Source organism: Mauremys mutica, chromosome 4, assembly GCF_020497125.1.
Source record: "Mauremys mutica isolate MM-2020 ecotype Southern chromosome 4, ASM2049712v1, whole genome shotgun sequence".
Lineage (NCBI taxonomy): Eukaryota > Metazoa > Chordata > Testudines > Geoemydidae > Mauremys > Mauremys mutica.
In genome coordinates, this window is record NC_059075.1 from 137201333 (window position 1) to 137228520 (window position 27188).

Genomic DNA, 27188 nt, shown 5'->3' on the forward strand with positions numbered 1-27188 from the left:
GGGATGGGGTGCAGATCAGGAGCTGATCTGGAGCGCTGGGGCAGGTGGAGAGGAGACACAGGGCTGGGGGTCAGGAGCACATGGGTCCGAGGTACGCAGGCTGAGCACGGGTGCTCTTTGCGGGGCAGGTAGATGAGGGGGAGTCTGATGGATGGACGATGCAAAAGGTCTCCTCATAAGAATCCATCGTCTTGGCATTCTGTGCCCTGGGGGAAATTAGCCCTACTACAGCAGGTGGACCAGCAGCCCCGGTCCCGATTCCCTTCTCGCCCCGGCTCGGTCACTCACCCTGGGCACGATCCCCTTCACCAGCAGGCTGGGGCTAAGCGGCAGGCGGCAGGAGCCATTGGTGCTGAAGAACTGTTTCACGTCGACCAGCCCGTCTCGGAGAATGGCCTGCCGGAGACGCAGGGAGGGGTGGGTCACAGCCTCGCATGCACATCCCCACCCACAGCCCCGCCAGCAACCCAGTGCCCCCGGAGGGATCGACTGGCTGAGGGGGAGCTGCAATCCCTTCCCAACGGCAGCTTCTCACTCTCCAGCTGCAATGCATGCCTGGGAACCCTGCCTTGCTCAGTGACCCCTGAAGAAACAGCACTAGGCAGGCCTGCCTGGTCACCCTCAGCTGGAGGGAAGTGCCCGTGACCTCAAGGAATTATGGGCGAGGAGGTTGGGGGAGCCTCGGCACATGTGTGGGGTATGGAAGGCCCCTCAGTGGGGGATGGGAGTTGGAGGAGAAGGGGGAACAACGCTCCTATCCCATGGCCCTTCAGCAACTCCTGAAGTGCAGCCAGCACTCCTGCGTGTCTCCCAACAGCCCCTCCGACTGGACGAGGCGGGAACTGGAGCAGCCGGGAGGTCCCCTGACAGCCAGCGCTTTTGACCTGCTCCCTGCAGACAGAGGAGCACTGTCCGTAACCAAAGCGAGCAGCCCCTTGAGTTTTGTAGTTTCAGTCTGACTCCCCTGCCCCTCCCACAGGTACAGGCTAAGCACCAACCTGTCGCGAGGACGGAGCAGCCTCCCGAACCTGCTGGGCCAGCTTGGCCAGGGTGTTGACCAGGCAGCACTGCCGGTCGAACTCCTCTCGCAGGCCTTTGCCACAGCAGCAGAGCAGGGCCGCCAGCAGGTACTGGTAGCGGATGCTGAACTGGGAGTCCTTGAGTCCATCCTTCAGCAGCCTGGGGGAGGAGGGCAGCATGGAGAGGTCAGGACAAGGGGCTCCAACCCTTCTCATTCCTACTGTCCCCGGTTCAGGAACTCCAGGGTGGGGAGCTGAGGCTTGTACCTCACAGGCTAAGAGGGGTACAAGTCATGGCTGGAGATGCTAATGGCGGGATGCCCACTCCCCAGGCACCCCCCCATCTCTTGGGCAGCCCCAGCTGAGCACAGACCCCTCCCAAAGGCTGCAGCACACACACCAACATTACCAGAAGAAGTAGTGGGTGATTCTCAGGTCACAGATGGCTCGCTTCATAAGAAACCGTACCAGGGGGCTGTCCAGGTAGCACTCATACTTCAGGGCCTGGGAGGAGAGAAGCAAGGACATTTCTCCATCAGCAGGCCGGACAGATGGACAGGCCTGGCACTAACCATAGGCCATGCTGTTCACTGAGTCATTCAGACCGACATGCCTCACCTGCACCAGCTGCGGCAGGTAATCCAGCAGCTCTGCATCCGACATGGAGTCGATCCAGTGTACGGCTGTCCTCCGCACCTCCTGATCCGGGAACCTACAGCCACAAGCCACACATCACTGGGAGGAGGTCACAGCAGGCTCTCTCCAGAGGAACCCAGCCCACCTGCCTGCAGACGAGACCACCGGGTTCTCTGCAGAGGGTCTGCTGCCATCACAGCCTCTCATAGGCGCACTGTGGAGGTGCTGGGAAAAGCACAGCTGCAGCCACCCATGCAAAGCACATCATCCCCCTGGGAATGCCACAAAACATGGGAACGGAGATGTCTGTCCTGTCTCCAGAAAGTCTCCTGGTTCCCTTATCCACCCTTTTTATTTTCTGGGTGGGTTCCTGTTGGATCAGTTCCCCCAGCTCCCCTACTGTGCTCACTACCAGGCAATAGGTCATGATTGCAATATTAAAGGGAATATTAGTAGGCAATAGCCAGTCTATGTCCACCTCCCCCATGCCCAACCTGTGGGCAAATATTCTAAATCCACGAATGCCCAGCAAGTGCCCCCGTTCCTCCCACTCCCCTCCACGGTGACACAGCACAGTTTTAGGATTGTTTGGGGTTCAGATGTTCATAGGATTTGGATGCATCTTAATGCGGCGACTGGCTGAGAGGCAGGAGCCACAACCCCCAGTGAGTGGCTGGGGCGAGGAAAAGGAGCGGTCTTTGCCCACCACACGTCCACCCCCCAGGACGGACTCCCCAGGCAGCGGCTTACGTTGCATGCAAGAGCCCGAGGGCATCCTGGTGGTTCATGTAAGTCCATTGCTTCAGCAGGGCGTAGATATCAGGCAGGCAGGCCCACTCCCAGCTGGGGGGACTGGTGAGCAGCAGAGGCAGCGATCCAGGCTGCTCGTGGCAGTAATAGCGCTTCTCCCACAGTCTCTTCCGGTCGGTGTCCGTCAGCCTAGGACAGCAAAGGTCACAAGACACAGACCTCAGTCCCTTAGGAGAGCAGTGCGTTTCCATCCCTGCTGTACATACGGGGGCCCTGAGGCCCAGAGTGGGGGCGTGACTTGCCCAGGGTCAAAGAGCCCTGAAGAGAGGGCTTGACACTGGCGTTACTGGGAACAGGGTCTGGCTCTAGGAATCTCAGGAGCTGGACAAGAAATAAAAGGGTCATTGCTCTGAATGGCCACAAGAGAGCAGGAAAGTCAACCCTGGGACACCCACTTTGGCTCCTGTTACTAGAACTGGGTAGGGCTGCCTAAGAGAAGACCTGAAGCTTGTCGCTTTCACGACGGAAACTGGTCCCATAAAAGATATTACCTCACCCATCTCATCTCTCTAGTATCCTGGGACCAATGTGACGTAGTGGCTTATGCATCAATCCCATTTTCTGAGGAAGGCAGCTGGATCAAGTCCTGATCAAGCAGCATAAACCCTTCCACCTCAAGCCTGATAGATTCAGGGGGTCAGCTGGCCGGGCGGAGGCAAGTGACATTGATTCCTCCGGACACATCTTAGCTGATTTTCAGCTTGGATTGAAATTGAGGAAGATGAGGCAAGGAGAATTTCAACCCCCCGCCCCCCTCCGTTCTCTCCCCCTGAAAATCCTGATCAGCACTGTAGCAACCTGGAGCCCCTGGGCTGCACACGATTTTCCATTCTAGTGACTGCAGGGAGTGACAATCCCTCACTCCTGGGCCTGGCTCTTACAGAGGCAAATGACACTAGTGCATTGTAGCCCCAGTGAAATGAGTTTGGCAGGTCTCAACTTAAGGTGTGTCTACACTACAATCATGGGGTGTGCTTGCAGCTCTCGTAGATTTTCCCAAGCTAGATTTGATCTAGTTTGGTTCCTGGAGCAGTGAACCTGCAGCAGTGTGGGCTTTGGCCCGGGCTAGCCACCGGAGTCATTTTCCACAGTTGCAGGCAGGATTGTGCAGACCATGCTGCTGTGGCTTCAGCGCTCTGTTACCCAAGCTAGCTTGTAGACATAACCTTAGTGCCTAGCAGACATTTCTCCACATCACAGACCAGTGCACAGTTCAACGTGCTTGGCAGCTCCAGAGATCTAAGAGCTGCAATAGGGGAGGCTGGGTTGGCACTGAGGTGCACTGGCAGAGCTGGTAGGGAGGAGCTCAGGGCTGGAATAGCAGGGCTGCAGATCGGTACTGAGGGGTATCAGCAGAGCTGAGTGTGTGGGAAGCCTACCCACCCAGCTCCCAGGCCTAGGTCCATTCCCAGACACTCCCTTTCACGATTACTACAGAGCTCGCCCAAAACAAACAAAGGCAAAGGAAAGCGAAAGCGCTGCCTGCGTAGGAGAAGGTGGGAACGACCCACCCTGGCAATGAACCTGACGAGCTCTGGAGCAGGCGGGCCAGACACGGCCCTCCCAGAGCACAATGCCAGGAAGGGCTGGGTGCCTCCTGCCAGTTCCCAGCACTGCGCCCTGTTCCTCTAGGAAGTGTCATGTTTCAAGCCAACAGCTGCAGCATGTGTGAGGTGACCACGTGGTCTGGATCAGCTGGCAAAGGAACAGGGACAGCAAGGCTCCTTATTCCCACTCTACCGAGACTGGAACATACCTGGCTGGCTGCATTCCGGCCAGCAGGAGTGGGCTCAAAAGCCTCCTCTCCAGCCCGCCACCTGTTCTCTGCTGAGCCTCTGTCTCTCTCCTCTGCCAGAGGGGCAGCTCCCAGTGCCACCTGGAGTCGGGACTCCGGGGGTCTTTTGCAGGGGCTGGGGTGGGAAGTGCTCTGCCTGTGGGTTTGGGACCCAGATCCGCAGCCCCAGCTGGGAGTGACCAAGATGGAGGATTGAGCTTGCCCACTTCTGGCTTTTTATTGTTCTTCTAGACCCAGCGGCTCTGGGAGGCTCATCTCTGCACCAAGGCCCAATCCACCCAACAGCTGGGGAACAGGGCACAAGTAGAACTTGCCTCCCCCTCCCACTTCTCCCGGGCCTTGCTTAGACCAGAAGCTCCGTGAGCGTCTCTCTGTTTGCAGAGCACCCGGCACTTTTGCCACGCCGGATACAGTGATGGTAATAAGGATCATTCCGGAGAAGAAGAAGAATGCTGAAGCAGATGCTGTACCCAGCATGGGAGCAGCTGGCAGAGAGTTTGTTGTAGATGCCAGCAGGGGGCACTCTCTGCCCCAGCAGCAGAGTGTGTGGCTGTAGGGCAGATATCACACCTGGTGACCGGGATGTGCCTGTGCTCTGGATTTGGCCTTAGGGGGTGGGGCTATTATAGAGGGCACACAAAGGCAGGGGCAGGAGCCAGAGCCAGGGATACATGTCTACATGAGACTGTGGAGAGGGAGCGAGGATGCAGAATGGCCCCTGAGCTTGGGGAAGAGTCAACTCCCCAAAACCACAGGGGTTGGGGGGGGGGCAGGAGAGATGAGATGGGGTGCCAGGGCTCTGTGGTGCTTAGAGATGGAGAACTGGAGGAGAAGGAGGGTGAGGTGGGCCAGGTGCCACATGAGACAGAGGCTGTAATGAACCTTAGATTGGGGGTGGACCTCCCCGCTTCAGCAGGCACATGCAGGGCAGCCTGGCAGGAGGTACGGATGCCCTGTGGAGCCATGTGTGGGGCTAAATGAGTGAGAAGGGGAATGTTGCTTGCTGGTTCTTCCCAGCCGGTTCCAAGAGACTGGGCCCTACCAGGTCCCCTGGGACCTTTCCATTTCCCACTGTCTATTAGAGAAGAGGGACAGATACTACCCCCTGCCCCGCTGGTCGGGATCATGCCCTAGGAGTGAGCTCAGCCTGCAGTGAGCTGCCTTGCATGTGGCCAGCGACACCTGATCCTTCCTGTTTATAGACATGTCTGATGCAGAGGCGTAGGCTGGGCTAGCCAGCTGCCCTGGGCAAAGGGGGAAGCGGGGGTGAGCAGGCTGGAGACACCTTCTTTGTACACACATCTGGAGAAGGCAGTTTCTTCCCGCTCAGCCATCTGCCAGAGCGCGAGGCCGGGGAGCTCAGGGGAAGGACAGATGAACAGCCTGAAAACAGCTGCCTTCAGACAGGGAGCATGGGGGGCAGAAGCATCAAAACTGATCCCTGACCCTCAGCCCTCACCTCTCCCTAGGGAGCTTCCCAGCTCCTTGTGTGGTTCTCAGGATCAGCACTGCCACTATTGGGGCCCCAGCCTACCAGAGATGAGGGTCAGGCCCTCACATGACTCCCCTCTGGTCCTGCTGCTGACAGACAGCACATGTGTGCAGGGCGGGGACGGGGGCAGAGCGTGAGATCGGGCTGGCCTGAGAGTCACAAACCTGCCTGGCCACAGACCCTGATCCAAAGGCTATTAAGCAGAGGGAGTTTTTCTGTTGCCTTCAACTTTGGATCAGGGCCCAAGAGACCCCTTCTCCCACAGACAGACTTCTGAGGAGAAAACCCAATGGAGATCCACCCACACCAGCCAGCCCCCCCACATGTGACTGCTTCTTTGTGCAGTGCCCATTGGCGAGCTACAGACCAGGGCAGGAGAGCTGGAGACAGCATCTGGGCCAAGGTCTTGCCCCCCCGTGTGTCATCCCTATGGTGTGTGCGTCCCTCCACGCGGGCATGGCCTCTCACCAGTACAGCGATTCCTTCTGCATCACCTCCTTCAGCTTGCACTGGTCCTCCTTGCCCAAGCTGCGGAACTCGTACTTGGGGCTGAACTCGGCAGCCGGTGGGCTCGTGAACGTCACGTTGAAGGCAGAGGCTGGGAAATCGATCTGCAGGGCGGGAGGAAGAGCAGGTCAGAGGTCACCCAGCAGGCTCTGTTAACATGCTACTGCCCTCCTCAAGGGTACGTGGGGCACACAGGATGCTCTTGCCTCATATTACAGACCCCAAGGCACATGGTGTTCTCAGGATACCTGCATCCCCCACCCCATGTTACTGTTCCCCCAAGGCAGGTGGGATTCTGGAAATGCCGACATCCCCTCGCCTTGTGCTTCTGCCCTGAGGCAGGTAGGGTGCCCAGGCTTCCTGCAGCCCCACATGCTGTGCAATTGCTGTGTGTTCACTCAACTGGCCATTGCAACGCTCATTACTAAGGCAGTGAAACTCGTCACACACGGGGCCCTCCCAGAGGGGAACGTGAAGCCGACAAGGGCGGGATTGCCCTTGTGTCCGCCTCACGGCCAGGCCCTACCGCCCCCGTGAGCCATGAACTGGGAAGTGCTGGGAAACTTCCAGGCCAGGTGCACTAAGGGCCATTGGGAATAAGGACTTGTGAGAAGAGAGACTCACAGCTCACCCCGCCCTGCGCAGCGTCCCAGTCTGGAGCCCAGCTGACTCAGCCCCTGCCCCTCCCAGCATTCCCTACTATGGAGACATCAGAGCAACTGCTTCCTCTCCCCCTCAGCCGCCTGCATGTTCTGGATGCCACAGGCGGGTGAGGGGCACCCAAGGACGCACAGCAGGCTGCCCCCTCTGATTGGCATGACCAGATACAGAGTCCCAGCTGCATGGCTAGGGACCGGCTGGTGCAGTGAGATGAAGGGCCAGTCCTCTCACCCCTCTGCTGTGCTAAGATCTTGCCCTGGATTTGAGGGGTGCGTACACTCCAGAATGCGATCCAGTTAATTGCAACCATACACCTCTACCCCGATATAACGCCACCTGATATAACACGAATTCGGATAGAACGCGGTAAAGCAGCGCTCCGGGGGGGCGGGGCTGCGCGCTCCAGTGGATCAAATCAAGTTCGATATAACGCGGTTTCACCTATAACGCGGTAAGATTTTTTGGCTCCCGAGGACAGCGTTATATCGAGGTAGAGGTGTATTATGTGCATTCGGCCACCCTGAAGTAATGAAACAGAACACCACATAGTTAAGGGTTAATTTGGAGACAGGCTTTCAGACACAAGGTCAGATCTAGCTGGCAGTTTCTGCTAATCAGAATGGGAGGAGAGGACAGAAGTAAACAACTGAGACTAAAAACCTTGGTGGTTAGAAAACCTTGGTTCTAGATGCCTCTGATATGAAAAGTTTATTGAAAGCTAGAAAAGTGATGACACGGTAGGAGTCATTATGACCTATGTGTTTTGTAGAAGTTAGTTACACAAGATTTGCTAACAGAGTGTATTTGGGAGCAGTCCTCTGAAGCCACCTTGAGAGACATTTTCCCTGACACCCTTTTTCCCCAGTGGGTGAGCAACTGGCCACTGCGAACCTGCTGTTAATTACTCAAGACCGTTCCAGATGTTAGGTAAATATCTGGGATGTTTGTGTGTGCTTAAATCTAATAAACTGCAGTTTTAGATAGAGCACGCTTACTTGCATTAATCTTATCAAAGGGAAGTGCTGTGTTCTTGTTGATTTATTCCTTACACCTCCTGGAGTGAAATAGTTAAGATGCCCTTGTTGGGAGTTCTGAAAACCCCAGGTAACACTGCCATTACCTGTTGGGCTCGGTCAGGGTAAGGGGAGGCTCCTGCTGGAGGAACCTCTCCTTCCTGGCCTGGGAGAGTCCCACTTTCACTACCCTCTAGCACTGAATGCTGGTTCACCCCAAGACCAAGCTGGGACAAACTGGGCAAGTTTCCATTCTGATCCTTCCTCGGCGAGGAAGAGGAGGAGGTCAAGCTTCCCGAGCCCTGGAAAGCTGCAGCCTCACCCTGCCATTCCTCTTGCCTGCAAGAGGAGCCGACGGGGAAGAGCAGGAACGTGCTACAGCCAAGGTAGACACTTCCAATGACAGGTCACGCTGGACCCTCTACCCACCCACCCAGGCTGATTTTCAGTTGAAACCGTGATGGATTTGTCAGTGACTTTGGGGAAGCCCCAGTCGCTTGGACACGTATCAAGGGGATCAGTGCACAGAACCGGTAGCAGTGGAGCTGAAGCAAGAGAGAGGAAAAAATGAGCGGTAAGGACAGACAGAGCAGAGAGAAGGCAGGGCTGAGTGCTATTGGCACTGCAATCCTCCCCCTTTAAGGCCAGCCCCACAACCCACAGATTCTCAATCCATCCCAGCTGGAATATTTGTCTTCCAAAGCTGCCTCTTTCCCACTCTGCTCTGCTCCACTGCCGGCTCCTTGTATGCAGGGCTGGTTTTACCGCTGAGTGCTCAGCTGAATCCAGCACTCGCAGGAAAGAGAGAAAGGGAAATAGAGAGGCGCAGTTGAGGGAATGCAGACGCGAGCTGGAATGGGGGGGGGGGGGGGAGAGCAGAGGAAATAGAGGAACAGCCCAAGGGGAAATACAGAACATCTATGGACCTGTCAAGAGTCTGTTGTTTTTGTTTTTTAATTAAATGGATGATCAGCTAGTAGGTTGGCGGCTCCTATCACAGGTGACACTGTTATGTTTTGTATCTGACTATTGACTTGGGAAAAGCTCACAGTAAAGCATCCACTTCCCAGCCCACCCTGTGATTGGGACGCCACCTCCAGGTCCCTGACCAGGTCTTTGGGCTGAGCAAAGAAGAGACCGGACCGGACAGCATCCACCCCAGGTTTCACACCAAGCCTAGCGCATGTCGGGACAGGATTTTTCAAGAGTGGCCAGTGATGGGAGATGTCCTCTGGCTTGCAGAGAAGACTGCTGAGCCCTCCCAGCTCTGCCTGATTTCAATGCCCAGCTGCCTCCGAGAACCAGGCCCAGGGCAGTTCCCGTTGAGTCCCCCAAAACTGAGGGATCCAAAACCCAGAGTCCCATTTGGGAGATTTCTGGCCCAGAGAGTCAGGCACTCACCTGCAGGATAACACTGTCGGGCTGGTTGAAGTTGGGAGCACTCGACCTGGCACTGGAGTTGTCCTGAGTTGCTGGCCACAAGCCCAGGAGCTTCCGCCCACAGGTCAAGACCCTGGAGAAAGGAAGGAGACAGGGTGTTATGCCCTTCCCTAGCAGAGAAAGGTAGAGCACGATCCAATGGCTGGAAGTTGAAGCTAGACAATGCAGATGGGAAATAAGGTGTAAATTTTAAACAATGGATTCTCCATCACCGGCAATTTTTAAATCGACATTGGGTGTTCTTCTGAATGACTTCCTCTAGGGATTATTGTGGGGCAGGTCTCTGGCCTGGGTTACACAGGAGGTCAGACTTGATGATCACAATGGTCCCTTCTGGCCTTTGCATCTATGAATCTAGAGCCTGGGGCATTAGGACCTGCTTTGTTGAGGCTGAGAACAAGGAGAGGACCCAGGGGACGGTGGTTTCTGAGTACAGGTGGCTTCATTGCAGAGCCTCTCCAGGATGGGAGCAGCCCATAGTGGTTGGGTTTGACAGCTGATGCCATGCTCAGCAACAAGCCCGACACAAGGGCCAACTCAGTGACCTTGGTGCCAGGCAGACGGGGCGCTGGCACCAGGAGATCCCATGGGTTTGGTATCCCAGCTGAGTCAGTGCATACGGTAACCACCCTCCAACACGTCCTTTGTGCCCAAGGGATGGGGACAGGGAAGGTGCACGTACTGCCTGAAGTTGAAGAGCGGGGTGGTGACCCAGCCCAGAGCCTCGGGGACCCGCCGCTGCTTGTTGGTCTCAGAGGAGCTCCCCGGAGGCGGGATGGGCACGGCGTAGAGTGTGGCGCTCAGCAGCGTCTCCCGCGGTAGCCGGTTCACTTGGATCGGGAAGCAGATCCTAGAAGAAATCACCCGGGGATCTGCAAGTCAGAGCCTTGGCTTCACAGCCAGGGATCCCTCTTCTCATAGTCAAGGGGCTCATTGTGCGTTCTATCAGCGTACGGCCCCTGGAAGTGCAGCCCAGCCTGGGGGCGCTAAGTGCTGTAGGGAACATCTACGCAGCAGCTGGGAGGGTGCTTCCTAGTGCAGGCAGGCAGACGCCCTAGCTCCACTCAAGCTAACGGGCTAAAAATCCCCAGTGGGTCCGCGGTGGCATGGGCAGCAGCGTGGCTAGCCAGCCGAGTACAAATCCACCCAGACCCCTGGGTACATACTTGAGTGCGCAAGCTCGAGCAGAGCGAGTGCATCCATCTACCCATGCCGGGAAGTGCCCCCCAGATGCTGTGCAGACCCAGCAAACCCAGGCCCTCCGGAGAGGGAGCTGCCTTTCCCCAGTCTGGACAGGGCTTGCACTTCAGTGAACTGCTGCAGATTCTAGGGCCCAGCCCTGAGACTGCAGAGCAGTCACTGAAATTCAGGGGAGTTCGGGCATCAGCGCCTCTTGGTACTGAATCCAGGGACTGGTAAGGGAATTTCCAGCCCCCACTCAGAACCAGAGACCCCAGATCTGACCTAGTGGTTTCTAGGTGTAGCTACAAAAAGAACAGGAGCACTTGTGGCACCTCGGAGACTAACAAATTTATTTGAGCACAAGCTTTTGTGAGCTACAGCCCACTTCTAGGTGCTTATACGCTGCCCCTCCCCCCATTACTGTCATGTCTGAGCACCTCACACCTATGCACAGGTCAGACCCCAGGCTGGTTGAAGTCACTGCAGCGCCATTGACTTTAACGGGGCTGTGGCGGTTCACACCAGCTGATGATGGCCCGATGTACCAATCCTCCCAACACGCCTGGGATCTCCACTGTGCAGACAGGGAAACTGAGGCACAGAGTTGGGCCGAGACCTGCCCCAGGTCATACAAGAGATCCCGACTCCTGATCCTATGCTAGCCCAACGGAGGTTGTCCTCAGGAACAGGATCCGGACCCGTCGATGGAAAGAGTGGGTTCTCGAAGAGCTTTGCAGTAACATGGAGACAAGGCAGGGTAGAAGGCAGATCTGTCCGGAGAGAGCGCGGCTGCTCTCCCACCGTTCACTGGGACTCTGGGGATCAGACACATTCCTGCCTGATCAGCGTTGCACTGCATGGGGAAGGGCAACGCCGAGAGCTGCCTTGAAAGCTAGAGCCTCAGTTTCCCTGTCTGCACAGTGGAGATGTTGGGAGGATTGGTACATCTGCCAGGGGAGAGATCCACGCCGACCCTTTACCTAGGAGAAGGGATGGGTCTAGGAGCATTAAACCCGCCCCCTGCAAGGCTCCCAGCTGCAGGGGGGAGTGTTGGGAAGGAGATGGCCATGGATCCTATGGAGGAAGCAACTGGGTGGCCATGGTCCCTACTACCTCTTTGGTCTATAGAGGGAAGAAGGGGCTGGGTTCCCCCTCTATAGGAGATCCTTTAGATCCTGCAGGGGGTGGGGAAAGAGAGTAGAGGAGCTTGGTTGATCTTCTATAGGGGAAGCCCCACAGGCCCTACCAGAAAGGGTTGATCACTATAGGATACCCCATAGGCATCAATGGAAGGGGCAGATGTATTCTATAGGGAAGCTCTGCCAGCCCACCTATCTAGTCAGATTACATGCCAGTGGGTTTCACCTGGTCCTGAGACATCAGTTCTGGGGATCTTTCCTCACACTGGGGTTCAGAGGATCTCATTTTACCTCTCCCCAACCCCTCCCCTTCTTACCTCCCCCCTCCTGCTCACACGCCAAGGTCTGGTGGGGCCACCACCTGCAGGACTGGACACATCTCCCTCTGGAGTCTGCCAGGGCTGCTCCAAAACATCCCAGCGAGGGGGATCAGGGTGTGGGGAGAGGAGACACAGACACAGACACACACACACAAATTTCCATGCAGTCACCTTAAAGGAAGGAGGCCCCCAGAGGTCCTGGAGCCAATCCTGCAAGGCTAGCAGAGCCCAGGGGTGTGCCAGACCAAGGCAGTTTCATAGCTACCGAGAGGGCAATGCTGGCTGAAGCAGCTGACTCCCATGGCTGAGGTCCCTCGTGCAGCCAGCAAAGGGGACCCAGGGAGGTGGCTCAGAGCCCAGCCCATGCAACCTGGGCTTTAACCCCTCTGAACATGCAACCTTCAGGGGGCAAAGATCCACACAAAGGGAGTCATCTAACAACACCGCTCCATGCTGGCACTACTGTGTCTCTCTCCCTGGGTCCTTCTCAGGGGATAGGCTCCTTCTAAAATTATCCCTTTCCCCTCCCCTTTGCGGGCTTAGTACACATGCCCTCTCAGCTGCTAGGGCTATTTTTAGATCAGATCCCCTTTCCCTGGAGCAGCTGGAGCCCCCGGAACAAACAGCCCCTGGACACAGGGTTAAAGGAGAAGACCCACCAGCAGAGATGAAACAGGGTTCTACCAGGGGATCCGACACCCCTCAGAAGGTATTTCACCAGGACCTCAGATGCTCCCACTGGCTTTATCATAAAGCTCTACATGCTACCTCTCCTTAGTCCCTGCAGGTCTTGTCTGCTGAATCACACTGGGTGCCAGTTCAAAAACCCAGCACTGCTTTAGGGTCATGCTTAGTCATGTTGGCAGGTGGGGCCAATTAGCTCCAACCAGGCTACAAATTGGGGCCAGGAGTGTCTCTGGGAACTGTGGGGAGAAAAGGACCTGGCAGGAGAGTCCCTGGACTACCTGAGAGGAAGCTGAAGCTCATGCTGTGTTAGACTTACCATTAGAGAACACCCCAGGGAGGGGAAGGGGTGGTGTAAATACCAAGGGCCAAATTTTTCCAAAACCCTTACCAGATGATCTAGCCACAAGGGTCCCAATGGGAGCTGCTGGGTGCTGAGCCCTAGGACACTTAGCCCTGAGCTCTTTGGCAAAGCTGCACCCAAGCTGGGGTCTGTGGACTCTGCTGAGGGTGGGGTTGGCACTTGCCTCTGTTGTTCCAGAACTGCATTAACCCCACAGCAAGGAATTGGGCTGACTCTTGTCAGCCAGCAATGATTCCAGAAGAGCCCCAGGGGTGATGACTGTATTGTAGAGGTGGTGCTTGTCTACTGGGGAAAACGTACCGGTGGAAGTATGGTGGTATAATTATACTGCTGTGATTATACCAGTGTAGCTCCTGGTGAGGATGCTTATTCTGGACTATACAGTACAACTATAGCAGTAGAATTATACTGATATTGTTTTGCTGGTAACTTTCCCCCTATAGACAAGCCATGGGATGAAACCTCTTCCCCTGGGCTTCTACTTTGCCAGACCAGACCAGGGTGCAGTTTGGGTCCAGGGCCCATTTCCTCAGAAGCCCCTGAGCTCCTGGGGGAACAAGTGGTTGGAATATGACTTGGGTTTGACCCACCTCATGGCTATTTCCCGGGGTTACTCATTACAAAGCTCCTGTGCTCTATTACACTGGCAGCACGTCCCTCCAACAGAGGGATACCTGGAGTTTAAGCCCCCCGGGCTGTTCATGTTTCCTACTGTGAGGAGGCCTGAAAAGCCATTGCTCCCTGGCAGGGAACGTTACAAGGGAACTCTGTGAATCCAGTTCTCATTCCCCTGTGAGATCTGGTGGAGCGCCGAGCAAGAATGGAGGTAGGACAGAAGGGTGCAGCTGGTTCTCCCTAGCTTCCCCATCTCATTCCACGGGTCAGCTCTGCCTCTGCCATGGTTGCCTAGACATCTGCATTCAGTCCTTGGCAGACTGCATCCAGCCCCCCTTCAACAGACACCTGGACTGTTGGGTGTCCCTCTTCTCCCCTCCCCACCCGAGGCAAAGGGATGCAGGTCAGAGCTAAGCAGGGAGCTGCCTTACTGCTGGTCCCAGATGATGAGGTGGAAGAGGTACTTGTACACATGAGCCTTTCTGGTCTGCAGGGGGCTGCAGAGTTCCTTGCCGCCATGGGTGAGGGAGCAGGAGAGGTAAAAGTCTTCGTAACTGCAACAGGAGAAAATAAAATGGAGAGGTAAAGACATGCCTGCAATGTCTAGCAAAGAAACAAAGGGCCCTCATCTCTGCTTTCTCCAGTCACTGTGGGTGTGTCTATATGGACAACTGGTGCACTGTAAGCTGGGTGTGAATCTACAGTGCACCAGCCTGCCATGCACTAACAGGCCATGTGGACTCTGCTACCGCACACTAAAAGTTTCATTGTGCACACTGGCCTACTCCCATTTCCATCTCCCTCTCCTCCAATTCCTCATCTCTTCCTTCCTTTTCTCCTCCCTGCCCCTTTCCCTCCTCCCATCTCACAGTGGCACACAAAGCAGGAGCAGTGTACAGGGGAAATAGTTTGGTTTATTCCAAATCTAGCAGGTGACAGGTAAACCGAAGCCTTTCAAATGTACCTGACATCTTCTAGGGGCCTAACGGGATTGGACAAGCCATGGACTGAGCTCAGACGAAGATGCAGAGATCTGGATAAGTCTCCTTCCCTCCCTCCCAGACTCGATTCCCCACTGCCTTGCACCTTGGGTCTGTAAAATGCTACCAGGTGAGACTTTCTCCACTCACTTACGTTGCTGTAGGGTTTGGTGCTTGCTTGGCATAGGGGTAAGTGACACCCCCAGCTATGAGGTAAAGGAAGAAACAGACTTGGATCCTTAGCCCAGCTCTGGGGCCAAATTTTCAGCTAGTGCAAAGCTCCATGGAAATCAGTGGCCCCAGAATCTGGCCAATGGGTCCATGAAACTGGGCTCAGAGATCTGGGGAGGACAGCCACCAAATTTCTGGAGCTTACCCAGAAGGGTCAGCAATGCTGCCCGGAGCGGGGGTCCTCTGCTGTGGTCTGCGGCTGGAATCCAGAGGTCCGGGCACCTCCATGATAATACAAGACACTGGGGGCTTGAGGGGATACTGAACAAATGTTTCTCAGGTTTGGGTGGCCAGCAAGGCTGGAATTTCAGGCCAAAGTTTGTGGCAATCTTACTGTAACCCAAACTGCTTCATCTGCCCTGAGATCAGACGCATGACTCCCTCCAGAGGGGAGAACTGACTCTGAGCACAAACTCCCTATCTCCTCTTAGCCCATTCCCCACCCCAGAACATTTCAGCTCAGGGTGGGGGATTTTATCCCCCTTTCTCCACCGCCTCTCCAGATCAGCCATGGGATCTTTCTCCCAGGCTGTTCTCTCTTTGGGAAAGATGGAGGAAGCTACCGAGAGAAGGCCCAACTCCTTCCAGACAGCCAGATCGACATATGCCACAGAATGCCATCACATGGGGGTCTCCCAGAAGGATGCAGCCATGTGACAGGTGCCGAGCGTGGCGGGGTAACAAAGGTCAGAGGATGCCTGGATTTCCCAGGCTACTTCCTTTGTTCGGAGTCAATCACCAACTGGAATACATTAAGGATGGGACAAAGGCGAGGGGTCCCTGGAGGGGCGGCTGCTACTACTGCTGCCGTCTCCTACCCCCTTTGCGGGCTCGTGTTGCTGGAGCTGCAGAGCTCTGTAAGGCGGCCAGCCGAAGCCAGGAGCGTGGTTTACCAATGGGCATCTTCCCTGTGTTGGGTGAAACATCGGCATCCAAGCCCAGGCAGCTAACAAAGGAGTATCTCCTCCACCCCAGCCCCCGACATACACACACAACCCTCACCACACACGTCTCATTGTCCCCTTATCCATCCAGGATAAAAAGCCCAGACAGCCACTGGCCGCCAGGGCACAAGCCCTCGCTGAGAACGGGCCCATCTGTCAGAGTCTCTAGGGCTGCAGCAGGCATGAGCCGGGGGGAGCCTGCTGCAATGAGCTCTCCCAGCCAGAGCATTCCAGTGCAGCCTGCGCAAACGGGGCTGGGCTGGGCTACGGAGAGCGCTGCAGAGCTCAACTGCACCAGGCCGCCCTCACCGGCGCCACTAGCTCTCCGCAGCCTCTCGCAAGCCCCCCTCTCTGACTCCTCTCCCTGCGGCAAGACAGAAGGCTCAGCTCCCCTCCCTCCCTCCCTGCCAGGGCTTCCTGTAACACCCACCAGCATAGCACCAACGGGCTGAATTTCTGGGGGCTCCGGCATCCCGAGCTTTGACTCTGCCTAAGCCCATATTCCTGGCGTATTCTGTATTATCATTACGGGGCATGCAGGTAAGGCAAGGAAGGTCTCTCTTTGCTTCTAGATTATGGCAGGGATGAGACAACCATTCAGTGAACTAACTAATCCTTGCTGCAGCCTTTCCAACGAGGAATGAACCCCTCAGCCAGCTCCAATTCTCTCTCCGACCTGTCTATCCCCAGGAGCCCACTGGCTCGGATACACCCCCCATCAGGGCACTCTCTGCAGCCCTGGCAGAGCAGTGAGGGATGGACTATGAGCCTATATAGGCCTTTACCAGCTCTGAATTCTATGGTCCGTTGCAGCGCCAAGGCCCAAGACACCCACATGTGCATTGGCCTCCTGTCTTCCCTGCAGAAATCCAGCTGGAGCTCTGGACACATCTCACCACGCAGAGGTGAGAGTAACATGGCATGGAAGGGCTGGGGGGTGGGGTGGGGGGGTAGACATACATTATATGTTCACTGCAGCCAGGTATCCATGACTCAGTAATGCCTAAGCTGGGCGTGGGGTGTGGAACAGAGCAGAGCAGTAGTGCTTCTGGTCCTAAGAGCGGCCTTTGCCAGAAGGTCCAGAGGCAGTTGTGTTAACCCCTGGTGTACCTAGTTGTCCCATACTCCACTGTAAAGGGAGATATCTCCCTGACCTCAGCTAGTGATGCCTGGAACATGAGGACCAAGTGTCCTTGTAAAGGATGCTAAGAGACTGTGATGCCGCCCCAATTCATGCCTTGTCCCCTCCCAGCCCTGCTGCAGGCTCTTCCCAATGCTGCCTGTAGGATGCCAGCCTAGAGGATGCGAGAGGGCGACGTGAACCAGGGGCAATCAGCCCAGATGCTCTTTGTCAAACTAAGGCAGGGCAGAGAGCCTTAGAATGAGGGCGGGATTCCAGACACTTAACATGGCTTTGAACTGTGCAGCTGCAGTCATGGCCCAAGGCTTCTGGCCTCCGGGGAGAGACCACACTGGCTAGGCGGCCGCAGACCAGACGGAGTGAAGGGGTATCCTGAGATGTAACTCCAGACAAGGAGCCAGGCACCTGGGTAGGAATCTCCCCCAATCAACCTTCACCACCCAGCAGGGACACGTGACTAAGCCCTCATACCTTGCTGCCCAGGTGATAGGGATGCGGTGCGTGGCGTAGACAGTGAAGGAGAGGGGACAGGTGAGGAGACAGGCCTCCTGGCTCAGATGGTGCTTCCTGTTTCCATGCACTGCCGTCTGGAAGTCTGCGTTGAAGGTGTTGCAGTAAAGCTCCACCAGATCCAAGATGGCGGCTGTCAAGGTCTCCACGACCTTCTCTGTAAGGGAGCACAGATGAGGCATGAAACGGGGATGCTCTGGAATGATGCCCCCCGCCATCTCCCCTCCTCACACGCTGGACCTTGGTGGGGAGGTCTCCGGTACTGCCAGCGCATGATGGAAGCTCCGGTTGCCTCTATCCTGCTACAGATGGTCATGCCCTACCCACACCCTGCATACTGACCTGCCTAGGGGCTCAAGCACATTGTGGGACACTTTTGGGGGCTGATTAAATTATTTCAAGCCGATGTGACTCTGTATGTGGATTTTTTTCAGGGGGTACAAGTCGGGGGCAAACCCCCCCTGAAAACCGAACGTTTCAGGTTTTTTGTTGGAAACGGAAAAAAAATGATAAATCCCGTCCCCGAAAAGGCCATTCCTCCCACAAAAAAGTTTGTTTTTTTTAAGTTTGTCCCACTCTAAATAGGGGGAAGGGATCTGAAGATCAAAAGCACCAAGAACTCTGCAACAGAATGAGCGGAGAAGAGAAATTACCCCGATTTTCCCTCACGGCCAGAACATTGGGATCCTGTCAAGGAAAAAGAAACCAGAAGAGCAATGTTAAGGTTATTGCAGTGCCCTCAGACGCAGCTGGAAGCAATTGTCCAAGCCAGCTACTTTATGTAACAGCCTCCCAGAGCCTTTCCATTCCCTGCCACTCAAGCGGCAGCAAACAAGGAAGTACAGTGAAGGCAGTTGCACAGTCTCAGCTGTTCAGGAATTTTACATGTGGTAGGTTGGCGGGGGGGGGGGGGGGGGATAAAAAACGGATGAAAAGGGGCCAGATTCCCTTTATTTGCACCCACTACCCTACCTAAATGTACCTAGATGCCCTCTCCAGTCTGGGAAGCGGGGTTCTCACATATGGGCTCTTCACTGTTAGATTAACCAGCTTTTGGGAGTCCTTAAAATGAGACTGGACCTCTGCCTAGGAGATACAGGCCAGTTCAGGGGTGAGCTTCGAGGCTCAGTTTTGTAGCAGGGAAGAATGATGCCTGCAGTGGAGGGAACCACCAGGTGACATTCTCTGGCCTTGGGCTACACAAGAGGTCAGAGGGATCCTGATCACTAGCTTATGGTAGCCGATCAGAGCCTTGCTGGCTTTGAAATCTATGGGCCCGATCCAGTGTCCACTGAAGGAATCCCGCTGACTTTGGATCAAGCCCTATGAAGCCAGCCCAAGGACAGACTGCTCCCCGCCGTACTGTCTGTTATGCTGGGCTTTGCCAGACTCAAGAGATGATGCTCCCACCCTTCTCCCGAGAGATTATTCCACAACCTAGAAAGATCTCCTCAGGCAGAAGCCCCACCCCGGCTCACACACACTGTTAATGTTCAGCCTCAGTTTCCCTTTAATTTCACCCCTTTCCTCCAAGCTCAGCTTCCCGGCTGAGGAGCTTCTGGGTCCTGGCCGTTTACCTTCTGGATTTTGGGCTGCATGCGAGAAGGGCAGGCTGGCAGCTGGTTCAGGGCTCCAGTGATTTCCTGGGACTCCACAGCAGCCAGGGCATTGCAAATGGCCATGACGGATTGGATCACCCGGTCGGCTTTCAGCTGGAAGTCTCCCTGGAAGGGAAAGCAGGGAGAGGCTCATGGTCTCAGACTCCATTGGGCAGTGCGGCGAAGCAGCCAGATGGCTTGACCTTACCACCACTGCTGGGGTATGCTGACATGATCACCATCTGATGGACTTACAGCAGGGGCCATAAGGAGATCCACTGGAACTCTGGCCCAAGGACGCCTGCGTTTTAACCACCTCTGTCCCACCACAGCACATTCTATCTGACTCCACCGGTAGCATTCGCAGTCCAGCCAGTCCCAGCTTGACCCATGCTCAGGCATCCTGGGAGAGACCTCTCTCTCTTGGGCCAGGTGAGCGCAAGCAGCCATGCGGAGGTGGCAAGGGGGCTGAGTGCAGAAGGATTATGCCTGAGATAAAGCAGCAGCCCAAGAGGAAGGGAGTGGGTGGAAAGCCGAGGAGTTCCTGGTCTGGACCTGCCCAGAAGAGGTGGAGAGGAGGGTCCCATGGCATATGCACTGCCCATGCGTCTGCATCCCAGCTACCAAAAACAGAGCTGGGGTGGGGGGAATGAGACCCTTTGCGATCTCTGCACTGTGCTGGACACTTGAGCTTTGCCCTGTCCTCCATTTTTGTACCCCCTCCACTCCCGGGAGGTACATGTAGCCAGGAGGTGCCAGGAGAGATCAGGGAGAAAGAGGAGACTCTGTGGCACCTAAAGAAAGTCACATGCAAACAGAATGCAACAGGAGGTGGTGGGAATAATGCCTTGTAGGTGCCCATCTGCACCTGCATTCTTGTGTCCCCTCCAACGAGACAGCCCAAAAGAAAAGACAGAGCCAATGCTGAGCAAGTTCCCAGCCCAGTATCTGTCTCCTGGTTCATCGTACGTCCTTGATTCTCTGCAGACCTGGCTTTCCTGGCTGGGAGCAGGCCTGCTGCTGAGCAGGCAGGATCCTGGCACCTTCGGCATGTGGGTTTGGCACTGGGAGAGCACAGAGGGGAAGCTTGCGGCTCTGCCCCACCCAGTCACGTGCGAGAGACCCAGTGGCCATACCTCATCAGCTAAGTAAGGCTATGGCTCATTCTCCAGGGATATGAGGATTCTCAGCACTGGGATTCTCAGCACTCTTTAACCTGTTTGGCTTGAGACTTGATACTCAGGACTGATTTTGGACTGGGTAGGGAAGCGGATACCTACGCTTATTGAAATGGAGGTGGCACTGAGGTTCCCAAGCTGAGCACTATGGACACGCATGATGCTGCCAGTGCCACTCCTTCATATGTAACTCCAGCCAGGACACCTCAAACCATGGAGCTGGAGTTGCCACTAGGGGCTGCTGCTGTCCATGCTATGACAAAGTTTGGGAATCCCTGGTCTAGTGCACCAAGCTGGGAGCCAGGAGACCTGGGTTCCACCCATGGCCATGCAGTGTGACTCTGAGCGGGTCACTTCACTGGTCTGTGCCTCGGTTTCCCCATCTGTAAAAATGGGGATAATGGCCTCTACCCTCCTTTGCCAAGCACTCTGAGATCCACACATGAAAGAGGCACATAGAGTAAGTGCCTGGTCTTCTTACCAATTAAAGACTGTGTAAAAATTAATGACCAAAGATAAAGGGTCAGATTTTGTTTTGGATCATAGTAATTATACACATTCTATAGCTCTTTCCGTCATGGGATCTCAAAGCACTTTACAATCATTAATGACTTAACCCTCACAGTCATCCCAGGAGGTAGGTAAGTTCTATCTTCATCTTACAGATGGGGAGCCAAGGCACAGGGAGGTGAAAACAACCTTCCTGAGGGGAGTCAGTGGCAAAACTGTGCAAGAACCTAGGAGTCCTGACGCTCAGTTCTCTGCTCTCACCCCTAGGTGGGGCACACTCTTCTAGACTTATTTCAGCCTCTTGTGTCTGCGAAGCTGGGCTGGAAAACTGATGAGCACTGGCTCTGATGAGGGATCCCTGACTGGAATGAGGAAGGAGAGAGTCAACATAATGTGAAATAAGGCAGAGACGGTTCAGGTTCAGGATCAGGTCAGCAATCCTTTTACAGGCGTGGCCGTGTCTAGTGAAAACAAGAGAGGGTTATTGGCCCTAGGGTTTAGCAGGAAAAACCTGCATGTGGGTGACTGGCAGACATGCGCCGGGTCCCAGAGGACAGGATTGAAAATCAAGTAGGTAACTAACTCCCCCACCCCCAGAACAGAAAGCCCCATGGGACCTTCATTACAGGAATCAGCGTTCCCTAGTGGTGAGAGAAAAGGCCCGGCAGTCAGGAGATCTGAGCTCTGGCCCCACTCCCTTGGGCCAGTCCCTTCCCGTCTCCGTACAACAGGGAGAACACTGACCCACATATGAAGGGTGCTCTGAGATCTGTAGATGACAGTTGCTATGGAGTGGCAAAGTATTGTTAGAAGCACTAAGACTGGCATTGTGGAGTCCAATCACACTCGCAACTCTGGTCTTCACACACAAATTGCACGGGATTAACTAACGGTGTGGTTTTAAACTGATTTAGTTAAGCTGTTGCTACTGTGTGTGTGGATACTCTGAAACCAGATCTACTCTACAAACTTTTCCTGGCATCACTACGTTGGTCCGGGGTGTGAGAAGATGTGGTCCGTGACTGACACAGCTGAGCAATTTTGCGGGTATAAGCTCTATTCACACTGTGGCCTGGTCTACACTTAAAATGTAGGTTGACATAACTACATGGGTCGGGGATGTGAAATATCCACATCTGGGCCTGATATAGCTATGGTGACCTAGCCCCTAACGTGGACACAGCTATGCGGACAGAAGAACGCTTGTTGTCAACCTAGCTACCATCGTTCAGGGAGGTGGAGTTCCTACAGTGACGGAAAAACTCCTGTAGGCTGCGTCACAGTGTGGGGTAATGCTGGCATAGCTATGGGCACTGTAGTGTCCCTAGAGTGTAGATGTGGCCTAGGAGCGCTTTGCCGGTGTAGTATACAGATGTAGCTATACCAGCAAAGTCTTCCAAATGGACCTGAGCTTAGATCAGCTTAAGAGTGGTTTATTTTGGTTTAGCTTAACTACAATAAACCCCCTTAAGCGGAAATGTGTGTCCACACAGCTGTGTGCGCAGATTCAATGAAATAAGATTAAAAACCCATTTAAATTAAGTAGGTGCAACTTTCTCACGTAGACAAGGCCCGGTTTGCAAGTGCAACTAAACTGCTATAAACCAGGTGTAATCTAATAAGCGTGTCCACACTGGGGTTTGCACTGGCTCTGCTAAAATTGTTTTTACAGCTGATTTAAGTTAAACTGGAGCAACTTCTGTGTGTAGACAAGCCCAGACATGCCCCTCACCCCCAACTGTTAAATTGTTGCGCTCTGTACTGGTGTGGGTCCAAGTACAGAGGCCATCCTGTTCCGGGCAAGCCACACTCACCTCGGCTGCTAGGAAGGTGTCAACCTCATTGTGGAAGGTGTCGAAGAGGAGACTCAGGGCTTGCCTGGATTGGAGGAGATAGAAGATAACTCAGTTTAGAGAGAGGGAGCACGAGAGGTAGCCATGGAGGCACCTCTGCACCACTTCTCACCGGACAGCCCATCCCTCTCATGCGAACGGCATTCAAGTGCAGCCCCAGGAAAGCAGGGCAAGTGTCTTGCTGCCTGGATCCATTTATGTTCCTCCACCCTCCTGCTCAGCACACCCCCATCCAAACCCCTCTGCACCCCCAATGGGAGCTGTATACCTCATATCACCACCTGTCCCCTCCTCTTTACCTGCTGATGGTCTGCTTGATTGGCCTCTCCTGCAGGTGAATGTAATGGTTGAGTGTGGAAGGGCTCTGGTCATCGTTCACCTGTAGGCGAAAGAGACCTGTTTCAGGTGCATCTGATCTGCTAGCGTTAACCCCTCCCGTCAGGGATGCTGGCTGTACCTAGTATGATTCTTTGGCTGACATCTGCAAAGTCGCTGAAGTCATTTGAAATACCAACTTCCCACTGAAAAGTAAGTATCTTTGAAAATCTCAGCCACTAGCTCCATGTCTGCTGAGAAGTGTGTAGGGGCTCCTGGGTTCGGTGGGATCACTGAGGAGGGCCAACGGGTTGTAGCCGAGAGTGTTGTGATTAAATTAACATAAGGGACAACCTACACTGACAATAATCGGGGAACGTTTCCTGACACCGAGATCTGCAGGGCTGTGGAGTAGTACCCCCAGAGCCCCGTTGCTTGGTACATTTAGAACTAGCGTGGGCAGAGGCAAGGAACAATCTCACACTGGGCAGGGGATAGACCAGATGTATCGAATGGGTCTTTTCCATCTCTACCAGCCATGGCTTCCTCCGTAGAGCCGTGCCTAGCAAATCTCTCTGCATTGGGAAGGATGCAAGGATGAACTGCTGGAGTTTAGAAGCTGGACTAAATGAGCGCTCCCAAAGCAAGCCCTGGTTGCAATGGGAAAGGCAGGGGGTAGGGAACTTATAGCTGGTGGTGGGCAGGGGTCGAGGTGGCAAGCAGCCGCAGAACCGAACCCGCTGGAAGGGAGCTGGTGAGGCAACAATTTGCAGGGCGTCATGGCCTTGTCCCCCCAGATCAGCAGCCCCGAGATAGCAGGTGACCCTCCCCACCCCTGCCCTGGCAGCAGTGGAGCTCAATGCCCCAAGCAGCGGCATCAGTTCAGTGCGTTCTCAGTTCCTCCTCGAGAGCAGCTGCTCACCGTCCTGGCAAGGTCGCTGCGCACTGCCTTCCTCTTCATCAGCTGCAGCCGGATGTCAATGTCAAACTTCCTGCAGTGCTGGATGTATTCGTGGCTGCCCAGGGCGTGTTTGCTGGAAGGATGAACAAAAAAAGACAGCTGTGGTCCGAGCCCCGCTCCAACCTGCGGCACAGGCTTGAGAAGGGAAAGGCCTGGAAATGTAAGACCTCTGCTTTGATAAAGATCTTCCGGGCCTCTAGCAGATGGATCTTAGCCCAGGGGCGCAGGAGTGGCTGTGTTCTAACTCCAGCCCTGCCAGTGCCTGGCTGGTTAAACCTGGGCAAGTCACTCTCCTCCCCCGCCCCGCCCCCCGTGCCTCAGTTCCCCCCCTGCCTCTTTAAAACAGACGTTATTGGGATTAGTTAGTAAGTGCTAGAAAGTTATTATAGAGGCACTTGCCCTCTCAGCTCCTCACCCACTGAAAAATGGGCCCTCACTCAAAGTGCCATGCTGAAAGGGTGAAAAGGGGAGCTTCCCCGGTTAATATAAACCATGGGGATGCAGCAGGGGAGAAGATGAACCGGGCTACCAGGGTCTCTCGGCCTCACTCTTGGTTACACATGGGCGACCCAGGGAAGCACAGCATAAATAAGGGCAGCCCGGAGCTTCACTAACTTACAGTGGGGGCTGGGCAAAGCCCTACAATACAGGAAGCCCAAGTGGCGACTGTCACGTACAAACTCAGTACAGACCAAACTCAGGTGGAACCAGACTCTGGGTCTGGCCTGGCCTGGCTGAAGGGCCTTGTCTAGAAGCGACAGGAGCTGAAATGCTCTGCAGGCAGCTTGCGATACAGAATCTCTCTCTGTCAGCTGCAGCAGAGAATCGCCCAGTGCGGCTTTCACTGGCGCCCCCCGAAGGCAGGGTGCAAGGTGCCCAGGGAGGGGGAAACAGTTAAAACACCTGCAAGCTCAAGGGCAGGCTGGCCTGGAAATAGGAGGGTGTGGGAAGGAGTGCGGAGTAGGAGAGATGGGAGCAGTGCAGGTACAGACCCAGAGGGGCTGGGGACAGCATGCTGGGAGGTGAAAGCACGGCACTGAGAGAACAGGGAACAGAGCTACAGATGAGATGGGAGCAGGAGGATGGTGTCTCCGCTCCTTTCAAAGCTTTACGCTGAGGCTTTCAGAGCTGCCCAGGGAACACGGATGCCCAGTTCCTATTAAAATGAATGGGAACCAGAGGCTGAAATTCCCTAGGCAGCTTTGAAAATCTCAGCTTTATTGTCTAAGTTGCCTCGCACCCGACCTGGCAATTCAAATGCGGAGCAAGGCAGGAGGGAGGCTCCAACTCCTGCTTCCTGTGCACACTGGCTGCCCAAACCCTGCGTGCACTCTGCTGCAACCCAAGCCGGGACCCAGAGACTGAGCTGGGCCGGCCCTTGCCTCAAACTCTTCTGACGGAGGGAACAATGCAGGAGTGGGGGAAGCTGCAGCAGGAAGCCCTGCCTCTCCCAGGCTGCTCCAGCAGGAATGGCTGGTTCTTATCTCAGCACAGCCTGCATCCTGACCTGCAACCCACACACAGCTGGTGCAACTGCCATAACATAACCAGGCAAGTTCAGGAATGGGGAAGGGGTGAGACTTTGAGGTGGTGGGACTAAGTGCACAGTGATATCCCAAGGCCTGGAGGGGGGTTGCGATTGGGGTGGCTGGGGCAGAAGTGCCTAGACCCTGGTCCCAGTGAGAGGTTCTCTGATTTTCTCCACATCCTCAGCACTCCCAACACACCTCCTGCCTGCACTCTGCCCTACAACAATAGATCATTGGTTGATTCCATTTTCACCAAAAAGGTTAGCGGAGATCAGACAACGAACATCAGTGTAAATGGGGTAGGATCTGAGTCTAAAATCGGGAAAGAACAAGTTAAGAATTACTTAGACAAGTTAGATGTCTTCAAGTCAGTAGGGCCTTGTGAAACACATCCCAGAATACTTAAGGGACTAGCTGAGGAGATCTCGGAGCCATAAGAGATTATCTCTGAGAACTTGTGGCGGACAGGAGAGATCCTAGAGGACTGGAAAAGGGCAAATATACTACCTGTCTATAAAAAGGAGAATAAGGACAAGCCAGGGAATTACAGACCAGTCAGCTTAACTTTGCTGCCCAGAAAGATAATGAAGCAAATAACCAAACAATCAATTTGTAAGCACCTAAAAGAGAATATGGTGATAAGTAACAGTCAATATGATTTGTCAAGAACAAATCATGTCAAACCAACCTAATATCCTTCTTCTATGAGGTAACAAGCCTTGTGGATAGGAGGGAAGCAGTAGATGTGACATATCTCAGTTTTAGTAAGGCTTTTGATACTGTCTCACATGACCTTTTCATAAACAAACTAGGGAAATATAGCCTAGGTGAAACTATTGCAAGGTTCCAACTGGCTGGAAAACCATACTCAAGAGCAGTTGTCAATGATTCACAGGCAAGCTGGAAGGACATATCTGTGCTAGGTCTGGTTCTAGCATAAATGATTTGGACAGTGGCATAGAGAGTACACTTATAAAGTCTGTAGACTATACCAAGCTGGGAGGGGTGGCAAATGCTTTTGAGGACTGAATTAGAATTCAAAATGGTCTTGACAAACTCGAGCAATGGTCTGAAATAAACAGGATGAAAATCAACAAGGACAAATGCAAAGTACTCCACTCATGAAGGAATAATCAATTGCACAAATTCAAAATGGGAAATGGCTAACGAAGAATCCTAAAGAGTACCGAGGAAAAGGATGTGGGGGTGAGAGTGGATCACAAACTAAATATGAGTCAACAGTGTAACGCTGTTGCAAAAAAAAAGTGAACGTCATTCTGGGATGAGTGTTGTAAGCAAGACACGAGAAGTAAGACACGAGAAGCTCTACTCAACACTCATAAGGCTTCAACTGGAGTGCTGCATCCCGTTCTAGGCACCACACTTTGGGAAAGATGTGGACAAACTGGACAAAGTCCAGAGGTGAGCAACAAAATGATTAAAACAACGAGGAATCTGGTGGTGCCACTAGACTCCTCGTTCTTTTCTTAACAGAACTGTCACCCAAATCTAGATTAATCTGCAGAAATACTAGGATATTCTGAACAGACCAAAAAACTATCTATTTTCAGTCTTGCAGCATGAGGAAAACAAAAGATTGCTGATGAGCACAAGGGGTTCAGACTGAGACAGTTTACATGGCGGTTGAGTTAGCGCCTTTGACAATAGATAAGTTTTTTACCCACAAAAGCTTATGCCCAAATAAATCTGTTAGTCTTTAAGGTGCCACTGGACTCATTGTTTTTGTGGATACAGACTAACA

General features: G+C 54.2%; 1 protein-coding gene across 1 annotated transcript in view; it reads right to left on the reverse strand.

Annotated features, from left to right (window-relative positions):
* The window catches only part of PIK3C2B (phosphatidylinositol-4-phosphate 3-kinase catalytic subunit type 2 beta), an 83709-nt gene that overhangs the window by 10867 nt on the left and 45654 nt on the right, over positions 1–27188 (reverse strand). The window contains exons 6-20 of the mRNA XM_045014967.1: positions 23859–23970; positions 22921–23000; positions 22583–22646; positions 19060–19206; positions 18136–18169; positions 17444–17639; positions 14108–14230; positions 10055–10222; positions 9334–9445; positions 6221–6363; positions 2406–2594; positions 1638–1731; positions 1429–1523; positions 999–1179; positions 289–396 (exon numbers count right to left, since the gene is read on the reverse strand). Coding sequence (XP_044870902.1) covers positions 289–396; positions 999–1179; positions 1429–1523; positions 1638–1731; positions 2406–2594; positions 6221–6363; positions 9334–9445; positions 10055–10222; positions 14108–14230; positions 17444–17639; positions 18136–18169; positions 19060–19206; positions 22583–22646; positions 22921–23000; positions 23859–23970 — 1846 coding nt within the window. The remainder of the gene's footprint in view (positions 1–288; positions 397–998; positions 1180–1428; positions 1524–1637; positions 1732–2405; positions 2595–6220; positions 6364–9333; positions 9446–10054; positions 10223–14107; positions 14231–17443; positions 17640–18135; positions 18170–19059; positions 19207–22582; positions 22647–22920; positions 23001–23858; positions 23971–27188) is intronic.